A 12653-nucleotide genomic window follows, 5' to 3' on the forward strand; every position below is an offset into this window, starting at 1 on the left:
TGTCTCCTCTCATCCATTTTGTTCAGAGAAAAAAGGAGAGAGGAGGAAGAAAGGAAAGGGAGAGGGATAATGAGAGAGAGAAGATGAGAATAACCCGAGCATGATCGATATGCTCCATGAATAATTGAGGAGGGCTGTGTTTTGGAGAGGTCTGTTCTCAGCCCAGCCAAGCCCAGCTCTCCTACAATAATTTATCTTTCTACTCCTGCTTGTGTCACAGGGCAGCAGTTCCCTGCAGTGCACCTCGCACATCCGGGACAGTGTAAACACTGATGACTCGAGAAAAAGGCTCTCAGTGGGAGAGGAGAAGAGAGGAGTCGGTTATTTAATAGCACTTTGCGCTGGCTGCTCCTGCCGCTGCTAACAACGATGCTCTTATATTCCCATTCTGGGCTCAGGAACGTTTAAGGCGACAGGAGGAAGGAGGGATAACCAGAGAAGGGCTTTGAATCGTATGCCTATCCTATCGACACAGCTGAGCACCCCTCCTCCTCCCCCCTTTTCCTTCTCCTCTCCTCTGTGGATGCCCTCACTTGCAGCATGGACTCCGGAGGGGAAAGAGAGGAAGGGTGGATGGAAGACCAGTGGGAGAAATGGTAGGGCAACACGGCATCTCTCTTTCCTATCCTAGGTGTTTACCACACTGGCAGAAACCTAGTGGAGGGCTGGGTGACCTTGTGTGTGTATGTAAGTGCTGAAAATATGTCGCTCCCTATGCTTCTCTCAGTGTTGCAGCATAGGACATGGATGCCCTTGAAGTAGAGAGGATGCATAGGAGAGAGGCAGCGAGAGAAGAGAGTGAGAGAGTGGAGGATGTACTAGAGGTAGATGTAGCAGCTTTTATCATATATGACACATGTAATATAACTCTTGGGAGAAGAAGAATACAGAATATGATGATATCACCAGGATGCTGGTATGTTGAAAGCACTGACTTGCTGACTCTGTGTTTGTTGTCATACGGTGTTGGATGTAAAGGTGACCCATTAGATGGGACTGTCCTTACGATGCACAACAAATGTGAGCAGCAGAGGTTGATGAATGAACTGTAATGTTGTGTGCAGCCTATTAATATGCCTGATTTGGGATTAAGATGTAAATTAGCAGTAGAGAGAGTCAGAAAGATGTGGCTGTATTAATGACTCAATCATGGGTCTAATGCTTAACATGGAGAAGCCAGAAGTGGGATAATTTAATCAGCAAATGAAGGAAGATTCACAGCCATTTATTGGGTAATTCAATAAATCAACCTAAGCAGATTCACGGATGTGTTATGGTTTATTATGAGTGTTATAGGCTTTGGGGTTTTGCTCAATTTCGTGTTCAATTACATTTTCGATTTCGAAGTTGGTTCTGTTTGGGTGAGGCTGGCCCTGACTGGAATTATCCTCATTGGTTAGGATGTGTTGCACCTGTCGCCTCGTTAGGCAGTCGTTAGTTTCACCTGTTCTGGCACAGCTGCTATTTAAGAGCGGCTGGCTCAGTTTCCAGTGGGCATGAGAGATGTTGGGAGAGCTGTTTACCGCTCCCGCTTTAAGGTATGAAACAAAGCTTTTTATCTTGTGTCTACCCTGTTTGGTTTCCTCCACGTTTGGTATGATTTTACTCCGAAAGGTAAATTGCTGGGGTTTTTCTTTTAAATCAAATCAAACTTTATTTGTCACATGCGCTGAATACAACAGGTGTAGACCTTACCGTGAAATGCTTACTTACAAGCCCTTAACCAACAATGCAGTTCAAGAAAGAGTTAAGAAAATATTTACCAAATAAACTAAAGTAAAAAATTATAAAAAGTAACCAATAAAATAACTATTGAGGGCATATACAGGGGGTACCAGTACTGAGTCCATGTGCGGGGTACAGGTTAGTTGAGGAAATGTTGTACATGTAGGTAGGGGTAAAGTGACTATGCATAGATAATAGATAGCGGGTAACAGCAGTGTAAAAACAAATGGGGGGTCAATATAAATAGTCTGGGTGGCCATTTGATTAATTGTTCAGCAGTCTTATGGCTTTGGGGTAGAAACTGTTAAGGAGCATTTTGGTCCTAGACTTGGCACTCTAGTACTGCTTTCCGTGCGGTAGCAGAGAGAACAGTCTATGACTTGGGTGACTGGAGTCTTTGACCATTTTTTTTGGGCTTTCCTCTGACACAACCTAGTCTATAGGTCCTGGATGGCAGGAAGCTTGGCCCCAGTAATGTACTGGGCCATGCGCACTAACATCTGAAGCGCCTTATGGTCAGATGCCGAGAAGTTGCCATACCAGCGGTGATGCAACCAGTCAGGATGCTCTCGATGGTGCAGCTATAGAAAGTTTTGAGGATCTGGGGACCCCATGCCAAAACTTTTCAGTCTCCTGAGGGGGAAAAGGTGTGGTCGTGCACCTCTTCACAACTGTCTTGGTGTGTTTGGACTATGATAGATTGTTGGTGATGTGGACACCAAGGAACTTGAAACGCTCGACCCGCTCCACTACAGCCCCGTCGATGTTAATGGGGGCCTGTTTAGCCCGTCTTTTCCTGTAGTCCACGGTCAGCTCCTTTGTCTTGCTCACATTGAGGGAGAGGTTGTTGTCCTGGCACCACATGGACTAGAGCTAGCTAGCTACGCGCTACACCAGAGTTAATGCAGACCAGAGCTATAACAGAACTAATGCAGACCATAGCTAGCTACTAGCTACAGTGGGGAAAAAAAGTATTTAGTCAGCCACCAATTGTGCAAGTTCTCCCACTTAAAAAGATGTTAGAGGCCTGTAATTTTCATCATAGGTACACGTCAACTATGACAGACAAAATGAGAAAAGAAAATCCAGAAAATCACATTGTAGGATTTTTAATGAATTTATTGGCATATGATGGTGGAAAATAAGTATTTGGTCAATAACAAAAGTTTCTCAATACTTTGTTATATACCCTTTGTTGGCAATGACACAGGTCAAACGTTTTCTGTAAGTCTTCACAAGGGTTTCACACACTGTTGCTGGTATTTTGGACCATTCCTCCATGCAGATCTCCTCTAGAGCAGTGATGTTTTGGGGCTGTCGCTGGGCAACACAGACTTTCAACTCCCTCCAAAGATTTTCTATGGGGTTGAGATCTGGAGACTGGCTAGGCCACTCCAGGACCTTGAAATAGTTCTTACGAAGCCACTCCTTCGTTGCCCGGGCGGTGTGTTTGGGATCATTGTCATGCTGAAAGACCCAGCCACGTTTCATCTTCAATGCCCTTGCTGATGGAAGGAGGGTTTCACTCAAAATCTCACGATACATGGCCCATTCATTCTTTCCTTTACACGGATCAGTCGTCCTGGTCCCTTTGCAGAAAAACAGCCCCAAAGCATGATGTTTCCAACCCCATGCTTCACAGTAGGTATGGTATTCTTTGGATGCAACTCAGCATTCTTTGTCCTCCAAACATGACGAGTTGAGTTTTTACCAAAAAGTTATATTTTGGTTTCATCTGACCGTATGACATTCTCCCAATCCTCTTCTGGATCATCCAAATGCACTTCAGACGGGCCTGGACATGTACTGGCTTAAGCAGTGGGACACGTCTCGCACTGCAGGATTTGAGTCCCTGGCGGCGTAGTGTGTTACTGATGGTTGGCTTTGTTACTTTGGTCCCAGCTCTCTGCAGGTCATTCACTAGGTCCCCCCGTGTGGTTCTGGGATTTTTGCTCACCGTTCTTGTGATCATTTTGACCCCACGGGGTGAGATCTTGCGTGGAGCCCCAGATCGAGGGAGATTATCAGTGGTCTTGTATGTCTTCCATTTCCTAATAATTGCTCCCACAGTTGATTTCTTCAAACCAAGCTGCTTACCTATTGCAGATTCAGTCTTCCCAGCCTGGTGCAAGTCTACAATTTTGTTTTTGGTGTCTGGTGACAGCTCTTTGGTCTTGGCCATTGTGAAGTTTGGAGTGTGACTGTTTGAGGTTGTGGACAGGTGTCTTTTATACTGATAACAAGTTCAAACAGGTGCCATTAATACAGGTAACGAGTGGAGGACAGAGGAGCCTCTTAAAGAAGAAGTTACAGGTCTGTGAGAGCCAGAAATCTTGCTTGTTTGTAGGTGACCAAATACTTATTTTCCACCATAATTTGCAAATAAATTCATTAAAAATCCTACAATGGGATTTTCTGGATTTTTTTTCTCTCAATTTGTACCTATGATGAAAATTACAGGCCTCTCTCATCTTTTTAAGTGGGAGAACTTGCACAATTGGTGGCTGACTAAATACTTTTTTCCCCACTGTACATCCTGGACCAGAGCTAGTTAGTGCATACCAGAGCTGTCTAGCTATTAGCTATGCCCTGGACCAGAGCTTGTGCACAGACAGGTACAGTGGGGAGAACAAGTATTTGATACACTGCCGATTTTGCAGGTTTTCCTACTTACAAAGCATGTAGAGGTCTGTAATTTTTATCATAGGTACACTTTAACTGTGAGAGACGGAATCTAAAACAAAAATCCAGAAAATCCACTAATGAGTGGAGAACAGGAGGGCTTCTTAATGAAAAACTAACAGGTCTGTGAGAGCCGGAATTCTTACTGGTTGGTAGGTGATCAAATACTTATGTCATGCAATAAAATACAAATTAATTACTTAAAAATCATACAATGTGATTTTCTGGATTTTTGTTTTAGATTCCGTCTCTCACAGTTGAAGTGTACCTGTCTTAACTGCACCTGTTTGAACTCGTTACCTGTATAAAATACACCTGTCCACACACTCAATCAAACAGACTCCAACCTCTCCACAATGGCCAAGACCAGAGAGCTGTGTAAGGACATCAGGGATGAAATTGTAGACCCGCACAAGGCTGGGATGGGCTACAGGACAATAGGCAAGTAGCTTGGTGAGAAGGCAACAACTGTTGGCGCAATTATTAGAAAATGGAAGAAATTCAAGATGATGGTCAATCACCCTCGGTCTGGGGCTCCATGCAAGATCTCACCTCGTGGGGCATCAATGATCATGAGGAAGGTGAGGGATCAGCCCAGAACTACACGGCAGGACCTGGTCAATGACCTGAAGAGAGCTGGGACCACAGTCTCAAAGAAAACCATTAGTAACACACTACGCCGTCATGGATTAAAATCCTGCAGCGCACGCAAGGTCTCCCTGCTCAAGCCAGCGCATGTCCAGGCCCATCTGAAGTTTGCCAATGACCATCTGGATGATCCAGAGGAGGAATGGGAGAAGGTCATGTGGTCTGATGAGACAAAAATAGAGCTTTTTGGTCTAAACTCCACTCGCCGTGTTTGGAGGAAGAAGAAGGATGAGTACAACCTCAAGAACACCATCCCAAACGTGAAGCATGGAAGTGGAAACATCATTCTTTGGGGATGCTTTTCTGCAAAGGGGACAGGACGACTGCACCGTATTGAGGGGAGGATGGATGGGGCCATGTATCGCGAGATCTTGGCCAACAACCTCCTTCCCTCAGTAAGATCATTGAAGATGGGTCGTGGCTGGGTCTTCCAGCATGACAACAATCCGAAACACACAGCCAGGGCAACTAAGGAGTGGCTCCGTAAGAAGCATCTCAAGGTCCTGGAGATGCCTAGCCAGTCTCCAGACCTGAAACCAATAGAAAATCTTTGGAGGGAGCTGAAAGTCTGTATTGCCCAGCGACAGCCCCGAAACCTGAAGGATCTGGAGAAGGTCTGTATGGAGGAGTGGGCCAAAATCCCTGCTGCAGTGTGTGCAAACCTGGTCAAGACCTACAGGAAACGTATGATCTCTGTAATTGCAAACAAAGGTTTCTGTACCAAATATTAAGTTCTGCTTTTCTGATGTATCAAATACTTATGTCATGCAATAAAATACAAATTAATTACTTAAAAATCATACAAATGTGATTTTCTGGTCAAACAGGTGCAGTTCATACAGGTACACTTCAACTGTGAGAGACGGAATCTAAAACAAAAATCCAGAAAATGTACCTATGATACAAATTACAGACCTCTACATGCTTTGTAAGTAGGAAAACCTGCAAAATCGGCAGTGTATCAAATACTTGTTCTCCCCACTGTATGTGCGCATCACACTAATGCCCTGGACCAGAGCTAGTTAATGATTATAGCTCTGGTCTAGGGTAAACAGAAGTTAGCGATATGAGTGGTTTCTGAAGCCAATGTGGCATGCTGAAATTATTTTCTACCTATGAATTTGGCTCTTGCGTTTGAAATGTCTGGCCTATAAGCTATTGTAACCTGATCTCTGAAAGCTAAGACAGTCTGAAACATGGATGTGCCTTTTGTCCCCCTCTATGATGTTGCACAGACTGCACAGGACATATTAGAAGGGAGTGTGGCATTTTGTTTTATTTGACCCCCATAGAGAATATAGTTGAATAGCCCTGTCATTTGTATTTATTAAATATCCCCATTTCCAAATAAGTCATTACAATATTTAGTTGCGGTTTAGTGAATGATTTGTCCCAAATACAATGCTTTTAGTTTTTGAAATATTTAGGACTAATTTATTTATTGCATACCCATTCTGAAACTGACTGCAGCTCTTAAGTGTTGTAGTGATTTCACTCGCTGTAGTAGCTGACGTGTATAGTGTTGAGTCATCCGTATACATAGACACACTGGCTTTACTCAAAGCCAGCAGCATGTCATTAGTAAAGATTGAAAAAAGTAAGGGGCCTAGATAGCTAGCCTGGGGAATGCCTGATTCTACCTGTATTACGTTGGAGAGGCTTCCATTAAAGAACACCCTCTGTAATCTGTTAGACAGGTAACTCTTTATCCACAATATAGCAGGGGGTGTAAAGCCATAACAAAAATTTTTCCAGCAGCAGACTATGTCAAAGCCGCACTGAAGTCTAACAAACAGCTCACACAAGCATTGTATCATTAATTTCTCTCAGCAAATCATCAGTCATTTGTCTAAGTGCCGTGCATTTTGAATGCCCTTCCGTGTAGTGTGCTGAAAGTATGTCCATTTATTTACTGTAAAATAGCATTGTATATGGTCAAACACAATTTTTTTTCTCAAAGTTTACTAAGTGTTGGTAACAGGCTGATTGGTTGGCTATTTGAGCCAGTAAAGGGGGCTTTACAGTTCTTGGGTAGTAGAATGACTTTTACTTCCCTCCTGGCCTGAGGGCACACACTTTCTTGTAGACTTAAATTAAAGATATGGCAAAAAGGAGTGGCAATATCCTCAGTAATTTTCCATCCAAGTTGTCAGACCCAGGGGGCTTGTCATTGTTGAATGACATTACTTTTTTCACCTCTTCCACACTCACTTTACGGAATTCAAAATTGCAATGCTTGTCTTTTTATAATTTGGTCAGTTACAGTGTACTTGGATGTGTAGGGTCGGCATTTGTTGGTGGAATGTCATGCCTAAGTTTGCCAATCTTGCCATGAAAAAATAATTCAAGTAGTTGCCAAAATCACTGGGTTTTTTGTGATGAATGAGCGATCTGATTCAATTAATGATGGAGCTGAGTTTGCCTTTTGTCCAAAATTTCATTTAAGATACTCCAAAGCGTTTTACTATCATTCTTTATATAATTTATCTTGGTTTCATAGTATAGTTCCGTTATATTCAGTTTAGTCACATTATTTCTCAATTTGCAGTATGTTTGCCAATCAGTTGTGCAGCCAGACCTATTTGCCATTTATTTTGTCTCATCCCTCTCAACCATACAATTTTTTTAATTCCTCATAAATCCATGATGATTTAACAGTTTTTACAGTCATTGTCTTAATTGGTGCATGCTTATTAGTGAGTGGAATAAGACATTTCATAAATGTGTCAAATGCAGCATCTGATTGCTCCTCATTACACATCACAGACCAACAAATTCTTTACATCATCAACATAGGAATCACTACAAAACATATGGTATGACCTCTTATACACTATATTAGACCCAGCCTTTGGAACTTTGGTTTTTCTAGATATGGCTACTGTATTGTGATCACCACATCCAATTTGATTTGGATACTGCTTTAAAGCAGATTTCTGCAGCATAAAGATTTCATTCCTGGGCTGTTTGTAAATACCCTGGTAGGTTGACGGATAACCAGGTTGCAGGCACCATTTGAAGCTTTTTTCTGGAGTGGCCAGCTTGATGAAAGCCAGTCAATATTTAGGTCACCCAGAAAATATACCTCTGTGTTGATATCACATATATAATCAAGTGTTTCACAGATATTATCCAGATACTGACTATTAACTCTTGGTGGTCTATAGCAGCTTCTCACAAGAATGGGCTTTAGGTGAGGCAGATTAACCTGTAGCCATATTACTTAAATAGTATTTAACATGAGATCCTCTCTAAGCTTTACAGGAATGTGGTTCTGAATATAGACCGCAACACCGACCCATTGGCATTGCTGTCTTTTCTGTAGATATTATAACCATGTATTGCTACCACAGTATCATCAAAGGTATTATCTAAGTGAGTTTCAGAGATAGTCAGAATATGAATGTCATCTATTACTAGCAAGTTATCGATTTCATGACACTTGTTTCTTAGGCTACATATGTTAATGTGGGCAATTTCTAGCACTTTTCTGGGATGCTTGATTGTTTTTATTGCTTTACAGGGAAGCTTATCAGAAGTAGACATGGCAATGTTATTTATGTTTGAGCTGATTCTGCAGGGTGAGCTGCACACAGTGAACTTCTTACTAGGGCACACCGCCTCAGTATTAACAGTATAACTCTGGTTCATAGGCACATGATTACTGATTACAATAGCTGTAGGATCGACAAAGGCATTCAGGGGAGTTAGAGGGACAGAAATTAGGTTACTTACATTGTGACTGCCAATGCCCCTGGGATAATGTAAATTTTCTGCAGCATTACAACAACTCAGTGACACAATGGTAGGGATTATCTGAGCTGGGCTTAGGTCATTGATAAATCATTGTCTCAACGCAGTCTATGGTATTAAATCTGAATTTAGAGAGCTGAATTTGAAAACTGCATCTGAGAAGTTGAATATTTGAAACTTTGGTGAAGTTGAAATTATAGTTTTGTAAACTTAATTCACAAAATGAATGCAACATCTAACATTGAATCTGAATATATAAATATTGAAATTGAATATTCAATCAAATTCAACAACAAAATTCACTGAATGTGCAATATTCAGTCAATTCAGTTTCAAAATCATTAAATACAATTTCAATTGATCAATTCAATTATTAAATTTGTGCATAACAAATAAAAACATATTACATTCAAATACAGTTTCTATTGCTCCATATACTTGTTAATACTCAATTATATTTTTTACACTGAACAAAAATATAGAATACAACATGCAACAATTTCAAAGATTTTACTGAGTTAGTTATCATAAGGCAATATGTCAATTGAAATAAATGAATTAAGCCCAAATCTATTGATTTCACATGACTGGGAAAACAGATGTACAGTGCATTCTGAAAGTACTCAGACCCTTCACTTTTTCCACATTTTGTTATGTCACAGTCTTAATCTAAAATCGATTTAAATGCATTTTTTGCCTCATCAATCTGCACACAATACCCCATAATGACAAAGAGAAAACAGGTTTTATTTTTATTTGCAAATGTATAAAAAAAAAAAAAAAAAGATAACTTATTTACATAAGTATTCAGACCCATTGCTATGAGACTCAAATTTGAGCTCCAGTGCATCCTGTTTCCATTGATCATCCTTGATGTTTCCACAACTTGATTGGAGTCCACCTGTGGTAAATTGAATTGATTGGACATGATTTGGAAAGGCACACACCTGTCTATAATTAATGCACACATGACTGTAAGTCGCTTAGGATAAAAGCGTCTGCTAAATGGCTTATTATTATTATTATATAAGGTTCCACAGTTGACAGTGCATGTCAGAGCAAAAACCAAGCCATGTCGAAGGAATTGTCAGTAGAGCTACGAGACACGATTGTGTCAAGGGACCGATCTGGGGAAGGGTCCCAAAAAATGTCTGCAGCATTGAAGGTCCCCAAGAACACAGTGGCCTCCATCATTCTCAAATGGAAGAAGTTTGGAACCACCAAACTGAGCAATCAGGGGAGAAGGGCCTTGGTCAGGGAGGTGACCAAGAACCCGATGGTCACTCTGACAGAGTTGCTCTGTGGAGATATAACTTTTCAGAAGGAAACAAGATTCTCTGTTCTGATGAAACCGAGATTGAACTCTTTGGCCTGAATGCCAAGCGTCACGTCTGGAGGAAATCTGGCACCATCCCTACGTTAAAGCATGGTGGTGGCAGCATCATGCTGTGGGGATGTTTTTTAGCAGCACGGACTGGGAGACTAGTCAGGATCGAGGTGTGCCAAGCTTGTAATGTCAGACCCAAGAAGACTCGAGGCTGTATTCGCTGCCAAAGGTGTTTCAACAGAGTTCTGAGTAAAGGGTCTGACTACTTATGTAAATGTATTTTTTTCATATTTTTTTTACTAAAAACTTGTTTTTGCTTTGTCATTGTGTGTAGATGGAGGGGGGGGGGACGATTTATTCAATTTTAGAATAAGGCTGTAACATAAAAAAAGTGGAAAAAGTCAAGGGTACTGAACACTTTCCAAATGCACTGTATCTGTTGGTCAGAGATACCTTAAAAAAGCTAGGGGAGTGGATCTGAACCTGTCAGTAGGCTGTTGATTGTGGCCTGTGGAATGTTGTCCCACTCCTCTTCAATAGCTGTGTGAGGTTGCTGGTAATTGTACATGTCGATCCAGAGCATCCCAAACGTGCTCAATGGGTGACATGTCTGGTGGGTATGTAGGCCATGGAAGAACTGGGACATTTTCAGCTTCCCGGAATTGTGTGAAGATCCTTGTGACATGGGGCCGTGCATTGTCATGCTGAAACATGAGGTGATGGTGGCGGATGAATGGCATGACAATGGCCCTCAGGATCTCGTCACGGTATCTCTGTGCAATCAAATTGTCATCGATAAAATACAATTGTGTTCATTGTCCGTAGCTTATGCCTGCCCATACCATAACCCCGCCATCACCATGGGGCACTCTGTTCACAACGTTGATATCAGCAAACCACTCGCCCACACAATGCCATACACACTGTCTGCCATCTGACTGGCACAGTTGAAACTGGGATTCATCCGTGAAGAGCACACTTCTCCAACATGCCAGTGGCCATCGACGCCAAACTGCATTCAGGTCAAGACCCTGGTGAGGTCAATGAGCATGCAACAGCTCACAAATAAAACTACAATTTGAACCAATGTAGAATGATTTGTGAGCAACTGTTAAGAAAATCCTAACATTTACAACTGTGGAATGTGCATTTGCGCATTCAAAAAGTGCTTGTGGTATTCTGTGCTTACAGAATACAAAATATAAGCCTGCCTGTCGATATATTACATTCCAGAAAACCGACTTATCTGAAGCCGCATATCTCCATTCATTGGGAAATATTTGTGTCATGTGACGCGCAGAGTGATGACATCATGGCTGTGTCCTTTTTGGGAGAACACCTTCTAGCTAGAAGAAGAAAAAACTTCTTCATGAAATGTGAGCGCTAACATTTTATTTTTTCAACAAATTATTTTAAAAGGTCCAGATGACTTTCATATGAATGTTAAATTTGACTATTGTGGCATTCAACGTAGAGTGTGTGCTTTCGACATCAGCCCACTAGCCAAGCTCGCTAAAGTTTGACACTACCTATCACGTTTCAAGAGAAGACCCAGATGCAGACAGTGTTGAAGTAACAAAAGTTTATTACAAAAACGGGGCAGACAAACAACAGGTCAAGGGCAGGCAGAGGTCAGTAATCCAGATCAGAGTCCAAAAGGTACAGAACGGCAGGCAGTCTCAGGGCAGGCAGAGGTCAATAATCCAGGGTGGTGTGACAAGCTACAGAACGGCATGCAGGCTCAGGGTCAGGGCAGGCAGAATGGTCAAAACCGGGAAAACTAGAAACAGGAGACAAAGGGCTGTGAGACATGGGTTTGATCCTAGACACATGAAAAGTGGGATGTATACGGAGGGTACGGGGCAACAGAAGACGAACAGCAGAGGGGCTAATGATCTTGGAGATCGGGAAAGGGCCAATAAACCGGGGGTAAAGTTTGTGCAACTCCACCCGGAGGGGCAGATCTCGGGTGGACAGCCATACCTTCTGCCCGAGACGATACCGGGGAGCTGGGGTCCGGTCCGCTTGTCATCAATACCTAAAGGTGGTCTTGAGAAGAGCCAACTGCGCTCTCCTCCAGACAAACATCTGGGCCAAGGGTATGCCGACCTCTTGCTCCAGGAAGAGCGGAGGTTGATAACCCAGGGAACACTCAAAGGGCGAAAGACCCCGTGGCAGAGTAGGGAAGGGTGCTGCGGGCGTATTCGACCCACACTAGTTGCTGGCTCCAGGTGGTGGGGTTGGCGGAGACCAGGCAGCGCAGAGTCGTTGGACTGAGGGTGGAAACCGGAGGACAGGCTGGCCAATGACCCAATGAGTGTGCAGAACGCCTTCCAGAACCGGGACGAGAACTGAGGACCCCGGTCTGAGACCGTGTCCACTGGGTGTCCATGGATCCGGAAGACGTGTTGCAACATGAGCTGGGCCGTCTCTTTGGCGGAAGGTAGCTTGGGGAGAGGAATGAAGTGGGCGGCTTTGGAAAACCAGTCCACAACTGTCAGCATGGTGGTGTTGCCAT

General features: G+C 42.7%; 1 protein-coding gene across 1 annotated transcript in view; it reads left to right on the forward strand.

Annotated features, from left to right (window-relative positions):
• Positions 1-513: 513 nt before the first annotated feature.
• Positions 514-12653, forward strand: part of LOC311111444 (C-Jun-amino-terminal kinase-interacting protein 1-like) — a gene marked incomplete at its 3' end in the record, with an annotated part of 108684 nt that continues 96544 nt past the window's right edge. Inside the window, exon 1 of the mRNA XM_084154165.1 lies at positions 514-596. Within this exon, the coding sequence (XP_084010291.1) occupies positions 541-596 (56 nt within the window). The 5' untranslated portion in view covers positions 514-540. The remainder of the gene's footprint in view (positions 597-12653) is intronic.

This window comes from Coregonus lavaretus, assembly GCF_964263955.1.
Source record: "Coregonus lavaretus genome assembly, chromosome: 37".
NCBI lineage: Eukaryota > Metazoa > Chordata > Actinopteri > Salmoniformes > Salmonidae > Coregonus > Coregonus lavaretus.